The sequence below is a fragment of the Crinia signifera genome, chromosome 3, assembly GCF_055691185.1.
Source record: "Crinia signifera chromosome 3, ASM5569118v1, whole genome shotgun sequence".
NCBI lineage: Eukaryota > Metazoa > Chordata > Amphibia > Anura > Myobatrachidae > Crinia > Crinia signifera.
The window spans coordinates 60,390,753-60,411,131 of NC_139219.1; the positions used below are offsets into that span (position 1 = coordinate 60,390,753).

Consider the following 20,379-nt stretch of genomic DNA (forward strand, 5'->3'; position numbering starts at 1 on the left):
CAGTCATTCTGCATAAATCTTTGATGAAGCAGCATCACGCAGCAGGATACGGAGAAGCTTGAACCATAGGGGGAAATTTACTAAGATGGGGGTTCTATGTCACATGGGATGTTGCTATGGGCAACCAATCAGCATCTACTTCCTAATTATTTAGCATCGTCGATAGAAACTTTCAAATATATCAAGGGTTTTAACAAGGTACAGGTGGGAGACATTCTTCACAGGAAGTGGAGCAGCAGAACACGAGGACATGCACTGAAACTAGAGGGAGGAAGATTCAGGGGAAATGTGAGGAAGGATTACTTCACAGAAAGAGTAGTAGATAAGTGGAATAGCCTACCATCAGAGGTGGTAGACGCAAATACAGTAGTACAATTTAAACATGCTTGGGATAGGCATATTGATATCCTTACAAAGAAATAAGGATCAAATATGGTTTGAGGTAACAGGTTTAAAAAAGGGGCAGACTAGATGGGCCAAGTGGTTCTTATCTGCCGTCAAATTCTATGTTTCTATGTCTAGAAGATAATGGATAGTATTTGATTGGTTGGCCATAGTAACAACCCCCCATCTGAAATAGAACTCCCATTTTAGTAAATTTCCCCCATTGGGTCAGCGTACGGGATTACAATCGCAGTTTGCGACTTGCCCCCAAAGCGGTCAGGGCATGCCTGTGTTGTAGCCACCACTTCCCTGCTACCTCCCATAAATGCTCCCTGACTGTCAATCACATCGCAGGCAACTCCTCACTGCGATCTCCGATGGTATCGCAACATATTGCATGCACACTCATAGGCAGAGCAGCGATTATCGATCAGCTGAAAAACAGTGGGTTTGCCTCCATCTCCAATACCCCGTTCTCACTGCTAGGCAAATTCCTGGGTCAAGCATGTCGACCAAGTAAATTGCCTTTTAACATGGGTTTCCTTTCAGTGTTAACGGTTCAACCCGTGTTGAAATTCCCGGATCTCCAACCCTGTCTTTTACTTGGGTTAGAGATCCGGGCATACCGACACAGGTTGACCAGTTCACACTGCAAAAAAAAAATAAAAAAATTACTGGATAGAACTGTTTCACCCGGAAATTTGCCTAGCAGTGAGAATGGGGGTCCAGTGCTGCAGTCCCCAGAATTTAAATGCCGGGTAAAAGCCGGGTTGTTCTTTCTGGCGGTGAGAAGGTGGTATTAAAGAGCTTAATCATGCAGATTCTGTGCACAATCCCATCAGAGAATAACGACACCCAGCACTAGGTGGAAGGGCAAATGCTTCCGTTACAAAGTATTGATCATTGCAAAGTGTTTTAACTTATCATCTTACCCTAATAAAGGGAAGGAACACTGTCAATGGGTAAATGTAGTGTTCTGTAGGGAATTCGGACACACCTAATTGGTTTTCTGACTTATCGCCTCACACTCTGGATCTGATCATTTGGGATTTTGAAGGATTTTCAGAACATGTCGGTAGGTTGTGCTGGGAAGTAGTACATTGTCTGCGAATAAACCTCATATCCTAGAGGGTGCTACTGCTGAAACTACATCGGCGGTAATAGACAGGGATTTCTGCCAGCAGCAACTTGTGTGTAGGATTCAGGCAGTGTCTTATTTCTTATTTCCAACAGCTTTTCTGCACATTCCTTAATAAGCTTCTTCAAAGCTGTCTGTGCCCCCAAGACAAAGTCCTGTCAGCAGAATCAGAACTCCAGTATATTTTATCATATTTTCTTTATCTTAGTGTACCTATACAATTCACAAGTCTTTTCTGAGGTTCCTATGGAGAAGCCGCCATCAGGATACTAAATTATTCTAGGAGTTATTTTTATACAATCACCAGTAATTGTATACAGCATCTCATTTGCATTGTTTTTCCATATCCAATTTTTTCTTAAATGGTCCGCAGATGCCAAAGTCATGGGAGTTCCTGCATCAGGAGCCCTGTGTCACTTTTATTTAATACAACTTGCAAAGACTTCTGTATCTGTGCTCCATCGTTTTACTGATGGTAAGTCAGTGGCTAGTATTGCTTATCCCACGTCCGACAGCATTACTCTAGTCCTCTGAGCAGGACAATGTGTGCTTATTGATATGCCTGCTTGTACTGGTAGTCACTGATAAAGGGAGCCAGGTTTTTGGAAGCCAGTCATTTCTGTCTAGCACTTTTGTTTGGCAGACCAATCATTGGTTTTACCAGTTACCTTAAACCAGTTGAACTCTGCCCTCCTTTCTTGTGGCCTTCCAGCTATAGAATCTTATGTCCTCTCTGGTTCATTGTCTACACATACAGTACCTTACTCGCTCTCCTTGCAACGCCTCCTACTGTGACTTAACCCCTTGTGTTACACAGCTCTGGGTGACTATATATACACTGTACTGGATGCCCCTCTACCTTTAAATGACTACTTATTATTATTATTAGTAGTTATTTATGTAGCACGCACAAATTTCGCAGAGCTTTCACATCATTCCCTGCCCTCGTGGAGCTTACATTCTATAGTCCCTACAACATGTACATGCAGACACAGTCATTCTAGGGTTAATTTTTGTTAGGAGCCAATTAAAATACCAGTATATTTTTGGATTGTGTTGAGGAAACCTGAGTACCTGGAGGGAACCCACGCAAGCACGGGGAGAATATACAAACTCCACACAGTTAGAGCCATGGTGGGAATTTAATCCATGACCTCAGTGCTGTGTATCTGTAATGCTAACCTGTGATGCTTATCAATCTACTCAAGTGTGTGTATGTGTGTGTGTGTATATATATATATATATATATATATATATATATATATATAATTATTATAATAATATATAAGACGATTGTAAGCTTGAGAGCAGGGCCCTCCTAGCTGTTGGTCTGTTATCGCCGATTGTTTTATTGCTATTGTTTCCAATTGTAAAGTGCTACAGGATATGCTGCACTTTAAAAGAAAATGGTAATATATATATATATATATATATGTATATAGGCATATGTGTATGTAATATATACAGTATATATATATATATATACACACACACACACACACACACACACAAACATGTATATTTATATATATATTTCACAATTATACATATAAAATACATATAAATAAATATAAATATGCATTGCTATCTACTCACATGTGCTAGCTTATTGTATTTCTTACATGATATGACATGCTGGTACCACTTTAGGTTGCAGTACATACAGTACAGTAATGTGACATGAGATTTTCCATGTCTTACAGTCAGTAGTATTGTGTGTGTGTGTATATATATATATTCATTCACGTCTTACACCACTCCTTTCACAGTTAAGTCTCTTTCTCCCCTACAACTTCCTAACCCCTCCCTCTTGTTTAACTTATATTATCTATCCTTTTCCCCATCTGCAAAACTTTTGGATTTTGCTCCTTTAGATAAGACCAAGTTGCTGTTTCTGTTCTTCCTGGCTCTGATCAGGTCAGGGCAAGCTCCTGTAATCACCTAGCATGTCACCTTCCCCACTACAGCTTTCCCCCTGCTCCTTCCATGCAGGCTGTGAGCATTTGTTTGGCTCTCCTCGGGCTCTACGTATATAGTGTGTTTATGTGCTAGATGCTGTGATCTCTTTTCTCTGTGCTATCTCCGCAGCAGGATCAGATTCCAGCCCAACACACTGTGCTTCTTTATTTTTTTTTTCTCTCTTCTTCTTTCAATAAGCAGCAGCTTGTGTCTAGCCCCCTTCTCCTCACCCTCCCCCTTGTACTGTGAGTGCCCTCATTCCCACCCCCTCTCCTTCTGATCACTGTCCATTGGCTTGCCCGGGTCTGGTTTTCCTGTCCAGCCCCTTATGAGTGTCCATTGGTGTTGGCTTCCCCCCCTCCTCTTCGCTCCCCCTGGCCCTGCCCATGTTTTGTATGTCTCTGTCCATCCAGCTCCTGACGTTCAAGTTTGCAGGGACGTCACGTCCGCACTTGAACTTGCAGCTCAGGGGGGCTTTTGCCATTTTTTTCATTTCTCTCCTTCTCTATCTCTCTCTTCTTTTTTTTTTTCACCCCCCTCCAAAAAGGAAAAAAAAAAAAAAAAGAAAGCATGACGGCTGTCCCACAATTCATCTTCTCCGCACCATCTTTGTATTATTTCTAATTTATTTTGGATGTCAAAGGCATTTGATGAAGATATTTTCTCTGGAGTCTCCTTCTTTCTAACCCCGCTCTCCCGATGTGAACCAAGCTCTCACAAGCCACCCACCAACCAACATGTCTCGCCGCAAGCAAGGCAAGCCTCAGCACTTAAGCAAACGGGAATACTCACGTAAGTACCTTGCTTAATCCATGCTTTACCTGCACACAGACGTAGCCTCACAGATGTTTAACGTAAAGGTGAGAAGGGGGGAAGAGGACACAAAAAAACCAGACGAGGCGATCTCATCTGCAGATAGAACCTCTCACTTTCTTCTAGTTTGTCTTTTCTTTGGTTGTAGACATCAAATACTTTTTTTATATTATTATTTTTTTATTTCCCCCTCTGTAAGAAAGAGCTCAGCGACCAGTAGTAAGAGACCAACCTGAAAGGCTGCTAAAGGCTTCAGACTGGACACTTCCCCGAGATCATGCACAATTGAACTCCCACGAATAGCTCCGAGAGGATATGTAAAATAGAACTAAATGCAGCAAATCAGGTCCTTTTTGACATAAAACTCCTTTTTGTCGGTGAAGTTTGAAAGCTGCGAGCCCTAAAGGTGCAAGGTTTTAACAAGAGATCAGTGCTTTGTGGCTTGCATGCAGCGATGCTAAGCTGAGGGTCGCTGTGTGATCCTGTGCTGCCCCTGTCCATCTGTAATAGCTGCACCATGGAGCCCAGCCGAGAGCCAGCACAGTGTGTGCTGCACGGGGGAGATCTGAGCTTTGCATGCCACTGTCCTTTTTCAAAGAAATCTCTTCCCCCAAAAAGTCTTCTTTCAGCAAACTTCTTCCCCCGATTGCAGCTGGCAGAGGAAATCCCTTCCTTTCCCTCTCTCTCTCTCCCTCTCCCTCTCTCTCTCTTTTACTATTTTTTGGAAGATTTTCAAAAAAAGTGGAAGTGGATTTTGATTGGGAAAAATCTCGTGTCTGAATGTTTACAAGCACCGCGTGTGCAGAATCTCCTGCCAACAACTCAGACAGGAAAAGCAAAATAATCTCCCCCAAAAAAAAAAAAAAAAAAAAAAGGCAGCAGCAAAAAAAAAAAAGATCTGAAGAGGCAGATCTCCCATGGAAGAATTGATTGTTGTGTTGTAACCTTATGAGAGATAAAAAAAGAAATAAATAAAGGTTGGAGGGCATTCTGTATGGAAATAGTCCTGTTTTTCCTGGGAAGCTGCAGTAGGTTCCACTGATTCCAGAATCAATGTGTAAATCCTGTTATTAACTTGCAATGTAGCATTACCATGCGTCAGTCCTCTGTCAGTCCTGCTTGTCTTACTTACACCATCTACATGTATGTTTTCTTAATGGCGTCTGTATTTTAGAAACAATCCTAGAATGCCTTGTGGCTGGCAATAAGGATTTTCACTGAAACCTATTTTCTTACTCCTATATACAATGCGTTCACTTGACAAGTGTCACCTATCCCCCCAAGCTTAATCAATCCATTTCCAATTTTCTAGGTATTGATTACAGCAACAGAGAAACTCATTTTTATTGGAATGAAGTTCTCGCACTAAAGTTACCGCTATACATTTTCCTAGGGTTTATGACGTTCTATTTTACAGATGGAATGTGACTGCGATTAGCAAAGTTACAATGTAACAAATAACCGCCTATGACCCCATAGGATTCTGTTCCCCTAGGCGACTTGCCAGTGGGTTTGTGTTGGCATCATATACTATAAACTTCAATTTCTAACTGAATGTTGAGTCTTTTTTTTTTTTTTCTACATTGACTGTTATTTTGGCTCTTGTTGTCTTATTTAATGTTTATTTGTGGTATCCCCACCCCACCCCCATTGCCAAGGCAGCTCTGGGGCGACTCGGTCGACAACATGAGGTTTTACTTAAGTCTAGTATTGTGATTCCAGACCTGACCACTAGGGAGCAGAGCAAGATCAGGAAACATGTACAAACTTGAACCTGACCGGTTTAACATATATTCCTACATTTTCATAATTTGTTTTTTCTTCATGGTGGGGGTGATAGGGAAGCACATTTTTCCTCCTTTTCATTTCTTTGTCCATAGCTACACATTGTCTCTTTATTTAAATGAGGCAATACAGGCTTTGGATTATAAACTACTGCAGCATGTAAAACTCACCCGCTAGTTTCATTCCTATCGCCCTCCATGATTTTAATAAATAAAAATATATATATATATATATATATATATATATATATATATATATATATATATATATATATATATATATATATATATATATATATTTTTTTTTTAATTAGAAACTTTATAATAGAACATGGAATGTCAGTAATATTAGCTTCAAACAAATCGCCAATTGTAATCAATAGAACATACATTTTCGGTGATATAGGTAATAGGAACACCTCTTTAAGAGAAAATATATTTTTTAGGATTTCGTGCTCATTTATAATCTGACTTTTGCACTTTTTAGCTATAACCATACCGGGAGTTTAGTGTAAAGTTTTCTTGCCTCATTCCTTCTTTAAAGTTTACATTGTTCTGTTCTTTATTAACTCTCATGAAGGGAAGCAAGAAGTCTTGTGTAAGAGGGGGAGGGGAGGGAAACAGGTTTTTCCTAAAACAGAGAGGTTCCTTGTTGACTGTCTGACATGTTTGCCTTTCATCCACGTGTTTGGACAGAGAGAGGAAGAGGGAGGGATAGAGCCCTCTGTTCAAGCTCCCATTGTGTCTTTATTATTTACAAAGTTCACATCAAAAAAAGCTGGTCGTCCGGCCCAAGATCTTTATTATTTTTAGTAAATCCCAAACCCGACCAGATGCAGGGTAACGTTATTATTGTGCTAATCTGTTCGCAGCTTTAGGCTCCCAACTATCAATGAAAGAGTGCAAACATTTCCTTGACAAATTGTAAAGGAAGTGGAACTCTAAAACGCTAATAAGGAAACAGTCCTAATCACCAGATTGTTTAAATTAATGTTGCTAAATGCCCAAACGTACCTTTCTCTAGACAAGTCTAAGTGAACACTTTATTACAGTATATCCTTTAGAATCGCACAGAGTAAACTCACGAATGATATACTGTATGTGGATTTTACAAAGTATGTTTAAGCTCGGAGAAAATTAACATATATATGTTTTAGTATGTTGTATGCACATTCAAGTATGTTATATGCACTTTATATATATTAATACATACATGCTAAATAAGGATCCTGTGCTATGGGTATACATCACAAGCCAAACACTTGCATTGAACAACATAGAGTGTATGTGTGTGTATATATATATATATGTATACATGTACTCCCCTTCTAATTAGAAATAATAATGATTCAAGTTAAATGTATGCGGAATGTAAAGATTTGATATCTGATCAGAGTGTTATTTTCAAGAACTTTGCCTCCTATAAAATGAATTGTGTGAAATGCGGAGGGGTAATTGCTTCATTTCCTGGTTCTGACTAAATCAGGCTAGTGACTGCACTCAGTAGACTTTGTCTATTTTTCAAACTTACCTTTTTAACTGTGCCTGATCCAGGTTGCTATGTCTACCTATTTTATGACTTCTATACCCAGAACTCCACCAGGTCATTTTTGTTCTGGTGGTGGCTTTATCTATCTCAGGCTTGAAGAACGTAGTTCCGTGTGCAGGATTTACTAACACGTGCGTTAGTTGAAAAGAGAGCTACGTGAGTCGTTTATTGGCTGCTCTGTAATAAACTAAATACAGCATACAGTATTGCCATTCTTTACCCCGCTCTCCTTTGTAATGTGACATTGAAAGAGTTACAGTAGGATCGTTCTCACATTTTACCCCCAAAGTATTAGGGTTGATATATAGTCCTAGAGGCGGCGACTTCTGGAAAGTCAGATACATTTAGTCCTAGTTGATGCTCATGTGCAGTAAGGTACATTACTATTTCCTCCTGCCCAACTGGGAGTTACTCCACATCTCCCCCTTCAGCAGTCACTCTGCGTGGGGATGAAATAAATTTAACCTGAGTTCAGGAGATTTTTGCACTTTACCAAGATGTATTCCAATAGTCTTCAACCAAATTAAAATCTATTTTTTGATTCTCTGTGGCTTTAAGTTCATTAAAATGTGAAATTGACAGTCTGCTTAAGAAGGTCAGGCTGATTAACTATTTCATAGTTGGGTTGGGCATCCGTGATATTTTAGAACTGTGCTTTCTTTGTGTTCTAATTGACACGGTAGTGGAATTGCTCGTGTTACAAATTGCAGGACACATTGTTATTGTGTTTAGTGCGATGGATTGCACTGTATGTGTGATTCATGCTTAATTTTAGGCGTCTTAAAAAAAAATCGTCTTGGAACAATCTGTCAAGTTTGACAGCCCAGCAGTAGAAAAGGTATTTCAAGTTTAAGGAATAGCCTCCTATCAGCTGTTATGAAATGTGGCATTCACTTGACCACAATGACTTCTACATGATAGCGCAACACGAGTATAAACATGTCCGGAATATATTTCAGGAACCTCTCTCTTGACAACGTGAAAAGAAATTACTAAATTCTTTCTTTTTATTGATCATTCAAAATAAATAAATTAATATTTAGTGAATGCATCTTCAGTTGGATGTTCCCTTAATTAAATATACCCCCCCCCTCCCTTGTATCCTGTCATGAGTGTGCAGGATGTGTTGGACTCATTGTCCTGACTCTCACGTACTACGAATGTAAATAGAGAATTTTACAGTATGAGGTTAAATCATGTTTCAAGCATCCTCTACACAGATTTCCATTCAATATTCCTTTGCACACAATAAAGACCGGTTCACTATAAAATCGCAACAATATCAGCAAATTCTACCAAACGGATCCCAATATTTTTCCAGGTAATGGTAAATCTGCTGTTTTGCCGTATATACTGGTGTCAAAAGTGTTGGTACTTTAACTATGGGGTAAACTATGCATAGCTACTGCTCATTTCTCCTTTCTCTTAAGAGAGCTGATTTTTTTTTTTTTTTTCCCCCCTTTGTTTTCTACACTGCAGCCGAACCTGTCGAAGCCATTTTAACAGATGAGGAACCTGATAACAGCACATTGGGAGCTGGAGAGGGGGATCAAGACCTTCTAACCTGCGGCCAGTGTCAGATGAACTTCCCATTGGGGGACATTCTTATTTTTATTGAGCACAAACGGAAACAATGCAATGGCAGCCTTTGCTTAGAGAAGGCTGTGGATAAGCCGCCCTCACCTACGCCAAGCGAACTGAAGAAAGCGTCCAATCCTGTGGAGGTTGGCATCCAGGTCACACCGGAGGATGACGATTGTTTGTCAACGTCCTCTAGAGGGATTTGTCCAAAACAGGAAAATGCAGCAGGTAAATGTAAGGGGAGGAAAGTTCGTGCATGCTTTCCTTCACTCTAGCCACATCACCTTTCACTACAAGGTGACCTATGACCTTCCTGTACAATATCCATCCACTAAGTGCACAAAAAGTCCTCTATGAAAATGTTTTTCTGTATTAGCAGTTGTAGCATAAGTCCTACAAAACAATTCTGCCATTTAACCAGTAGGACACAGGTTTTGTTCCTCCTTAGACAGGTCCCTAAGATGTTCATTTTGATACCCTTACATTTAATTTCTTGTATTGTTCTGTATTATAGATCTACCATAGGTGTCTTACCTAGAAGACTAGTATTGATGCTATATATTTCTGGCAACCAATCTGCCAATAGTCAAGAATATGTGACAATCCCCAATCCTTTAACATATAATTTTGAACAAAGTTCATTTATATCTTGTGCTATTTGCTGTATGTCTCTTTTATGAGAAGTTAATGATTGCTTAAAGCTAGTACAAATGTTTTTTTTTTCCTCCAAACTAGTACTTCAGGGGTTAAAGCATGTTGCAGCTAGCCTTGGATCCATATTGGCTGTCAGCATGCAGGCTGTAATTAAACACAGCCCCTTGGCACAATGACACCTCTGACCTTGACTTTAAGATGCCATTTTCGACTGGCCAGGCCAGAGTAGAGAGGGCAGTTGCTGAAGCGCACAGACATGCTTATTCGAAAAGTTTAAGGGCATGTTGGAAATTTCAAAAGGTTGGTTTGACAGGAAAGGCCGCTTTCTGCAGCCTGCCTCTCCAGCCAGATGATAAATGCCTTGCTGTGCTGCTCCCCCATACCTCTGATGTGGTTTTGACAGATGTGTCTTTATTTTCTTTGTGGCTTATTCAACCACATTTCAGAACAGCCTAACAGTGACTTTTTATATGTATAGATAAATATACATACCCACTGTACAGACACAATTCCTATTTGATACAATGAAATGCATTAGTGTGCTGCGTTCCTGTTTGCATTTGCAACAATATTAAGTGATTATAGACTGATGGAATTGACAGGTTTCTTGTTGTGGAAATGCTGCTATAAAAGTACAGTGCTACAGTTAAGGAATTGCCTTTTCCAAGGCTAGACAAACCTCATTCCCAAGAATAGGTCACAAGTGTATTACTCTTTATGAGATCCCCTCTTTTGTATCTGTTGTTTTAACCTTTTGGACGCAGGCAATGAATGGGAATTGACTTGCAGCCTAGCAGCGTGTGAGAGAGCACCGTGTGGTGTGGTTCTAGCATCAGGACACCATGTGCGAAAATCAAAGTTGGATCATAATGCAGCTCTCCTCTGTGAGGTGGCTATAGCATAGAGGGGCCCATTCGGTACCACTAGTCCCGGTTCTGCTGGGGGAACCTGCGCTCACTTCCTGGGTGGCAGGGTTTTGGTTAAATTCATTTTTGAAATTTGTGGTAATGGAAATAATTAGTTAAAAATGCCTTCCAAAACTTTTCCTATACTACCTTAGGCCGTGTTTTTGCAAGCTTAACAATTGTGTGACCGTTCATTCCGTATAGGTGATATCTATAGTAGACGAATATGTAACAGGCAGGATGCACAGGAGTGTGTGTAAAGGGAGTGATGGCATTTTGTTGGTCCTCTTTGGTAGGTGCAGGGTTAATTTCTCTCCTCTCCTGAGAGCCCAGTTTCCAGTGACCATTCCCGATTGCTGTCTTTCTTATGAAGGACTAGCAGCAGCAGCAGCTGAAGAGCATTTCATGATTAATGATGCCAGAGCTTGGTGGAAGGGATCTGTAGCCTTTAGAGATCCAAAGTCATTCTAAATCGCCAAATATGGAGTAACACCAGAGTGATGTAACATCGTATTTACATATCGGAGAGCTCTGTTTAAAAGACAAAACACAGTATCTGTCACAAAGGAATTACAAGCAGACTGCTTGCCATTGTCCCATTGTCACTCTTTTGATAAATTCCACATGTTCATTTTAATATTATAGCACCTAAAATGTCTTTTTTGGGATCTCCTTTCAGAAGAAAAAGTGTCTTAATTATAAGTTTATACCTACGGTTCCGTTTAGTGCATTTCTGTTACAGCAGACGCCTGCATAGTCTGTGGATCTACAGCCTTTGATCCATTCATAGGTTTAATCCAGAGATTTAGGTTCATTTAAAAGTATTCACAACTAACTTCCTTGTGGGATTAATACATCTTCAAACATCCTTTAACAAGCATTTTTTGGAACACATTGTAATTCGGTAAACGATGTTCTGTGTAATCTTCATACTCACAGTTGAAATAGAACTCCCAATTTTTGCTATCAGGTGCAAAATTCAATCTCTACAGAGCACATCCTTCCGCAGATACCAGGAAATGCTTCCAACACGGAACATTTGCCAGGTCCTGCAGACAGTAAGATGCACTATCAATATTATATTCTAAGAATACATCTTTTTTATTTACCTACCTATTACAGGTTAAAAGAACATAATTCTGAAAATCTGGTGATGTCTATGTTGCTTCTATCAGAAACGGTGTTTCTAAAGCATCAGAAGTTTTATAGCTGTACAATATTTGGAATTTACCGGAATACCAGTTTTGTATTCTTGTTTGTTTCTTGTTTCGAATAGCGTGATCATTTTGTTACAATGCAAAGTGATGGTTTATCATGTATCTGAGAAGAACTCAGAATACTTCAACATGGCAAGACAGGTCTCTAAGGAGGCTATTTATTAAAGCTTGAAAAGAGATAAAATTGTAAGCGATAAAGTACCACCCAATCAGCTCCTAACTGTCATTTATCACAGTCTATAAAATGTTAGGTTAAGTTTGTTATACAGAGTTGTGTAGGGAGAGAATATACCAGTCCATGCTGTTTCCTTATTCAGATTACAGTTATATTTTGCAAGACTGAAATCTGTGCTTTGTTTAAAGAGACGGTTATTAGTGCTGTAGTGGCAGGACCGTATTATTTAACAAGATACTGCAGGCAAATTCTTACTTTCCTTGTTACCAGCATGCAGCCTTGCAAGCAGGCCAGTCATAGGGGAAAATACACTTTTTAAAGAAGTTCTATATAATATTAACAAAATAAAAAAATGTAGACTACTAAGAAAACATCCTGCCCTGTATCTCAACTTAGACAGCATCCACTGACATGTTCTCCTTCTACCCCATATATTCTAAAATTATACAGCATAACGCTCCCTCGCTGTTGGCCTCCTGCCAAAAATGCTGCATTTATCTCTAAAAAGAAATCCCCACATTCATGGTTTGAATTGATTAAATTAACATGTGGTCATTATAGAGGCCCCGCTGTATTGTAAACATGACGTAGAATGTGTGCGCTTTGATGTATGAAAAATCCTAGGGCAATTCATGCTGTACCAAGTGGAGGCTGGAGACATGCCTTTTGCTGTCTGCAGAGTATATGTGCTGCAAATCTAAGACTCTTCCTTTTGTCTGATGGGCCTGGGAGTCTGCAGGACTTTCCGCCAATTCAAGGGTTAACCTAATAATTGATAGTGAACCAGAATTCAGACAATCCCTCTGTATAACCCCAAGTGTGTTTTTTTTTTTTTTTTTTTTTACACAAACAGCTGTGAAAGTATTATCGACCTATATTGTTTTAAAGTTGGTGGAAGAGTAATTCGTGTTTGCGGTACATATATAGTGAATGTGTAGTTCTGTAGTTCCTCCGATATGGAAGGGTTCCTGTTAGTTTGTCCCGGTGATGTTTCCTAAGTGAACGGAAGACTGAAAGAATTTGGAAATCAAGTGTTTAGAACGTGCAAGACTTGTATTAAACAACAACAGGAGTGGGTGACTCGGGAATAATGGGAGGAGATTTAATGTATCAACAAGCAGCGACATTGTTGGCCATATAATATTTCATCTGATAGTTGTAAAGCTGGTATATTATGCAGTGGGTGGAGAGACGGTGCTAACACTTGTGACACAGACCTAGTCTGGAACACTGGTGCTTCGATGGAGAATTCTGATTAACGAACAGTAAACAAAATTGATGTGTGCTGTGATCAATAACCTGTACACTCAACAACCACGGCTGCATCAAGCCTCTATTATAAGACAACAGGAAGTCCTTTGGTGATACTGCAGTAGCTGATTACTCCGAAGAAGCAATGGCTTCTTTCATATTGAATTATAGACCGTTTTGCCAGCAATGTAGTTGGCATTTGTGTGCCGTGGTACCAGCTTTGTGCGATGAAAGATGCTAAGCATCAAGCTGGACATTGCCTGGCATTTTGCCATCACATACGATGAGATCTAATCAGTAAGCATCTTTATTTGCGTTCTGCTGGTAGAGGCCCTGTTTGTGCCTAGGGTATGCTGGAAGTTGTGTGATTAGATAGAGTGGTCTGTTCTTATTTCATTCACACCCAGATGCACATTTGATACACGCAGCCATACCAGAGATCTTGCTATGTTTCGCTTACTGCTAAGGCTGCAGTACTGTTTACAACCTGGTTGTTCGGTTCCATCCCTACATGTAACCGTTTGGTCCAGCCTTACAAGTTGGGTGTTTTTACTATTTTATCTACAGGCTGAATATCAAGGTATTGTATAGATACCTATGGCTGTTTAATTTGGGGATCCGGTAGAAACGTCTACGTCCCATTGGAGTAAAAACTGTTGCAGGATGAGAGGATAATGTTCCTGGCAGTCTGTCTCTTGCTGATGTCTTGTATCTTTATATTCGCATCACATACAGTATGTAACATTACACACCTGATGATGTACAATATGAAAACAAAGATATGTCTCATGATACATTGCGGTTGAACCCAGCAAATATCTTGCGTGTGCTTAGAACTTTGCAGTATCATTTCGTCAACTTTGGAGTCTTGAAACTGATGCGGCATTTTAGCAGTCTCTGACTTTGCATGTACATCCAGTCCTGCTAGATGCAATAAACATTTTGAGTACAATTTAGAAAGATTTTTACTGTTCATCAAGGGACAGGGAATTATTGAATGTTTCCATTAGGCTTCCCAAGTGGCACCAAGTTGGACTTGTACAGGGAAAGTTGCAGGTGTGTTAAGGTCAAAGCGCCTTCCTGCAGCGTGGAAATGTGGGCTCTTGATTTGTGTATGAAATATTAGCAAAGTTACAGCACCTTCGAGAAGTCTTTTTAGGTGTGAGTTTAGATCAGTGCATGCTAATTTCTTGGCAGATGCACCACCGGAATCTTAATGCTCCACTCACCTTCTCCTGTAATAGAGCTGTACATGGCTACAAGCTGAAATTATAATGTGCAGTCAGTCCAGGGAATTCTACAATGCTCAGCCCAGTGCGAGTGACAGCGTTGTTAAAATGTTCAATATGTCTGTTTCCTCCTTCATCTGTGCCAGCCGGTGAAGTTATCTTTCCCTTTTTTTCGTGTTAATGTTTTTTTTTTTTTTAATTGCCTCCTCTCTGACAACAGCAAATTCAAATTCAGTGGATTAGTAGTAGGCTGCTCGTATAATTTTACGCAGGCTGCAAACTATCAATTGAAAAAAAGTGAAAATGGGAAAAAACACACAATTAATATATTGTCATATTCGTACTGGTATTATAATGCCATTAAGTCACTTATTTGTTTTAGGGAAAAATTGCACTAACCACTTCTGCAGTTTTTCACAAGGCTCATCCCCCCCCCCCCTCCGACACAGAAAGGTTGGTGTTTTCATTAGTGACATTCATTTCCTTTGTTTAATGGTGGGAAGGAGTTTATAACAGTATGCCCATTTTGTAGGCAGAACATCTTCGTTGGCAGATGGGCCAAATTAACAGAGTGTACAAAGAAGAAAGAGACATGCTTCTAATAAAACACACTTGAACACATTCACCCCTTCTCAGTTTGCTTAGTTAAAAGAGCGTTGACAGTGTTTTTACAGTGTCTTATGGTCTTGTGAATCCACGTTGGACCATAATGGAACATATTTGTGACTAGGGTGCTTCAGGGTGTTAACTGGACAAATGCTTGTCAATCACAAGGCTGCATATGGTGTGTTTTTTAAGCCAGGCTATGGACAGCATTTTAAACAATGCATTGGAATATTTTAATAAGGACAATGCCATATGAGAGTATGACTGTCGGAGTATCTCCGTCTAGACTAGAAAAACATCCGTTAGAGACATTTGTATATCATTTTCTTTTATATAGTATTAAAAGTCAGAGCAAGGTTTTAAAATGTTAAAAATGCTAAAGGGACAAGCAAAAATGTAATCCAGTACTGAATGGTTGTTGTAAAGAGTACGTGGACTTAAAGGTAAAAAAAAGACAACATTTAAAGAAATTCGGTACCTTTACAAAGTTTATACGTTCAAAAAATTAAATTTCGCAACCCTGAAGTGTAAAATAGAACAGCATTTTATTGAGCTTCTGTGGTTGTAAAATGGAAAGCAGCAGTTTGTGTTATGATCTGACTTTTGGCTCACCCTTAACAAATTTCAGAATCTAGTTTTAACAACTCAACCCCCCCACCCCATTTTTTTTTTTTTTATTCCCTTTACACAGATGTGCAGAAGGAGAGGTGTGCTTGAAACAAACATGTCTCATCCTCAAACACAAGTTATCACAACTTCAGGTCTCCAGAAATCATTTCTAATGATAAAAAAAACCCATAACCCAGATAAATATACCTGCTTATATCATATGATACAAGTGTTGACAGTCTCCAGGTCATTTATGAGTAAGGGGAGGGAAATGTTGACTTTTCACAGCTAGTCTTATGTGTATACTAAAAGTTTTTTAATATCCATGTAAAACAGATATTATGTAACTATATTAGGATTGGGTTGGCTGTGTTTATTCAATAGTTTATATAAGAGGTTACGTAGGCCACAAACTGCACTGTCTATGTAATGTGTGTGTATTGCTTTTTTGACAATTACATTTATTACCTCTAGATAGAAACAACAGACCCCAGGCAATGCACTTAATAATACTGACAGAAATAGGGTTATTTACCTACTATGTTTGTTATATGCCGGTGGTAATTTTCCCCTCTTACACTGTACCGTTCAGCATATATTTTTTAAAAAGAAAGTTACCGCGTAGGTTGCGGTATGGACTTTATCCGTTGGCCATTGAAATAACGCACTGGAAATGGCAGTGATTTTGTAGCAAAACCATAAACGATACAAAACCAAAACCAAAGTAAAAATTATAAAAATAAAAAATTAAATTATAAAATTTTTTTTTTTTTTTTTTTTCGTAATTCTGATTTATAAAAAAAAAAATGAATTAAATAAAAATTCATTTCTCAAAGACAACTGGATTTTCAACAAAACATTTCAGGAGCTTCAAAGAATGTGTTTTCTTCTGATGTTATGGCTGTGTGACGAATAGCAGCGGGGAAAGCGAGAGAGAAAAAAAAAAAAAGCATTTCTTATTCTACATACAAGTGGATTGCTTAACAAGTCAGCACAGGCACATACTTGTTTGTACAATAGAGATAAAAAATTCCTGTATAAAAATAATTCACTTGCTGACAGCAGGCATTGTGCAGGGGCTGCCTCCTTTGTGCCGGCCTCGGGTCTGAGATCGAGGATCACGACTCCTGCTTTTTATGCAGAACAGTCTATTACGATCACTTGCTGAATTCTGCCTAAAAGTTAATTGCTTAATTTTTAGAAATATTTCAATCTCCCTTTGTAAGGTTTTTCTTTCTTCATCTCCCCTGGTAGGACTTGCTTTAGTTTACTGAAGACGGTGCAAAAAGGGAAACGTTTTGGGCAGATTAAGAATTTGTATCCCTTTTATGTATAGATCTATATATTTTTATGCATTTGCATTGCCAGCTATTGTTTGTCTTTAGTCTTTTGTTGTTGGCTCTGATAGAGCCTGTGTAAACTATGGCTGGTCTGTGGTTCCTTGGATAATAACTTTGCCACTGGGAGGGATTGTATGTAATGCAGACCTGTAGATGACAGATCTGTCTGGAGTAAATTTTTGTTTATTTCAAAAGAAACCAATAATTCAAAGAATCGAAGAGTGATTCTTTTTTTCTTTATGGCGCTGAATTGGTTTAACTTATATGCAAATTTCTAGAAACAGCAGATGAACAAGAGTATACATTTAATTGTGAAAATCTTGAATTGCGATGATAAATAAGATACTAGTAATACAGTATCTGCCTCTACCGGATTTATTTGATCTTTTAATATTTTTTTCGTTAGGATGCAGCCATAGAGAATCAAGTTTCTGCAAATAAATCCCCATAGCTACTCTTATGTACTTGATAAAATATTGGCAGTACATTTTGAGATATTGATAAACCTGATTATAAAGGCAGATATGGCAAAAGCTTTCTATAGTGTAAGCACCATACCTTTTATCAGGCATCCACAATGCACTGTATCTTAGAAATCATTATGCATTCATAGACAGTGCACTGCATGGTTCTATACTGGTGATGGCTAAGAAAGATTCGAAGACTTGACATGGAGGAATTTGGTGTCTTGCAAATCACATTTAATGGAAATATTATGATTTGTAAGTGTAAAATTCAAATGTAAGTCCACTAATGAGAGAGCCTGCCACTCGGAGTGATCATAGAATCGTGTGGGCACTGCGCAGCCACGTTCTCCAGACTTCCTCCTTCATTAATGGACTGGTCATCGCTGTATAAGAAAACAAGGAGAGTGCCCCGTCCTAGGCCTTGATCTAATGTTTTCACCGCAGGCCTCTTCGTCCGCAATATGTGTGTGTCTGGCACAGATAGGGTAAAATATGCACAATGTGTAACAAAGACAGCTAGGCAGTGATTCACTGGCACTTTGGGTATAGAGGCTGTTAACTCCTTCTATTCTCACAGGCAGCAAGTGTGCTCAGTAGACGATTTAGACATAACTAGTCAAACGCATGTTCGTTAAGGGGTTTCAAGGAAATGCCTATTAATATAATAGAACAATTTACCCGTGCAATTCTATAGTGTTTATTAATCATTACTTTGTCATATTGCTACTAAAACGATGTGTGAACCAACCGACTCAGGGAAAATATATACTGAAGAGCATCATTTTAATTAATGCACTTCAATAGCTATATAACTCTCAGACATGCCCAAGTCACCTAGCAGGAGAGAGTTGTAATGGAATGCTATGAAAGCTTATTATCTGTCCCTTTATAAGCATACAATGAAATATTACTAAGCATTATCTCAGGTACAGTAACTGCTGGCTCCCTAGCGACGCCGCAACTGGGAACTGGAGATCACCCAGAGCAACAGGTCCTGTTCGCTTTGATTTAGGAAATTAAAATATTGTCCTATGCTATTTTTCTTGATGTACAACACCATTCGGGAGGATTTGAGTAATTATGCTTTTTCTCGTACAACGTTTCTGTTCAAATATTGAAATAATAAAAACAAAAATCAGAAGATGCTCATGGTATTGGTCACAACATACTGTACTTCTTTTAGAAAAATTGCCAAAATAAATTCTAAGTGTTTGATCAGTTAAAGATGTCTCGTGGGATTTCCCCCAAATAGAATAATTGTAATGGTGTAGGACGTCTCCTGCCACAATGGTGTCTAGCACTTACCACTCAGTTCAGTGGAAAAAATGCAATCGTAGCTTTGCCCATGTTATATAGATGTAGCGCATATCCAATCTGTATTCTGATATCGCACGTGGTGTGTGCTGTTGGATTTCACTACAGTGTGCAAAGATGGCTGTTTCACTCATCAAGGAAGTGTGCTTAATCTGTCTCCCCGGGCTGTGCAACTCAAACTGGAAAGTATTGGGACTGATATGAAAGTATGTCTCTCTTCGTGCTGCGTAAGGACAAACCTCCATATGAACAATGACTATAGAGATCAATGATTCTTATTTCTATATCCGTACGCTACAGAAGAACCTCAAAGTGAACAATCACTTAAAGGTTGTATAAAACTTATAGAAAATCCTACAGCTAAAAGGAAGTTTGCTATATTGCTTATCTTTAACCTTAGTAGATTTCCAGATCCTCTACTGCTCTTGTACTGAAATCGATTTGTCACATGGACATATATTGGGAAGAGGTATGAAAACATTGATTTATATAATGCAACATAACTTACTGTATGCCACGCCTTATAACATAGACAGTTGTTCCCTGACACTAATTGCCCATGTAGTATAATCATCTAATATGACCCTCCAGAAACCTAGCATATCTTGTATGGACATCACTCTAATTATACCATTTAACTCTTAGTACAACTATTTGGTCATCTCTTGATTTCAGTAAATTGATTACTTCTTCTTTATTCCCTTATTAAATGACCCATGGGAAGACTTTAGGTACAATGGTTATTGCCCTTGTACACGTATACATGAAAGCCATAATACAATTTTCTATGCTTTCTGTTAGTGGATTAATCATCTCTACTTGGAAACTCATCCAAAATATGAACCCCACCAAATATTTTCCTGTTATCTAACAAAGAGCTCTTAATGACTGCTGCAGTTGTTTTTTTTGACAGCCCAAATCAAGCAACGGTCAGAATTAATATTAGCTGGAACATGCATCCTTTCGAAAGTGTGAAATTGATTGACAGTGTTACTTCCTCAAAAAAAGTCAAGATGAAGCAGAACTTAACGGCAGTAATAACTGATTTTGTCTCGCATGGTTTGGCTGGTACATGCAAATCTCAGTTTCTAAAAGGCAGTCTGAGACATGGGGTTTCATTGGGCTGTCCAGGGCCACCGCAGCTGATATTTACAGATGCAAGTATGAAATAACTGGGGTTTCACTTCTTCTATCTGTTCTTTCACTATAAAAATAAGCTGGGCTGTCTGTATCATTGTCATGTAAAAACTATAAATGTTAGGATATATTGAAAAATTCTCTCTCTCTCTCTCTCTCTCTCTCTCTCTCTCTCTCTCTCTCTCTCTCTCTCTCTCTCTCTCTCTCTCTCTCTCTCTCTCTCTCTCTCTCTCTCTCTCTCTCTCTCTCTCTCTCTCTCTCTCTCTC

The 20,379-nt window shown here is 39.0% G+C and overlaps 1 protein-coding gene across 4 annotated transcripts in view; it reads left to right on the top strand.

The window, feature by feature from the left end:
* The first annotated feature begins 3,577 nt into the window (after positions 1–3,577).
* The window catches only part of BCL11A (BCL11 transcription factor A), a 113,392-nt gene continuing 96,590 nt past the window's right edge, over positions 3,578–20,379 (top strand). The window contains exons 1-2 of one of the 4 annotated variants that reach the window (XM_083175888.1): positions 3,578–4,273; positions 9,107–9,436. In XM_083175888.1, coding sequence (XP_083032014.1) covers positions 4,219–4,273; positions 9,107–9,436 — 385 coding nt within the window. In that variant the 5' untranslated portion in view covers positions 3,578–4,218. Of the gene's footprint in view, positions 4,274–8,765; positions 8,949–9,106; positions 9,437–20,379 lie in introns of those variants that run through there. The other 3 variants (XM_083175889.1, XM_083175891.1, XM_083175890.1) reach the window with 3 other exon arrangements.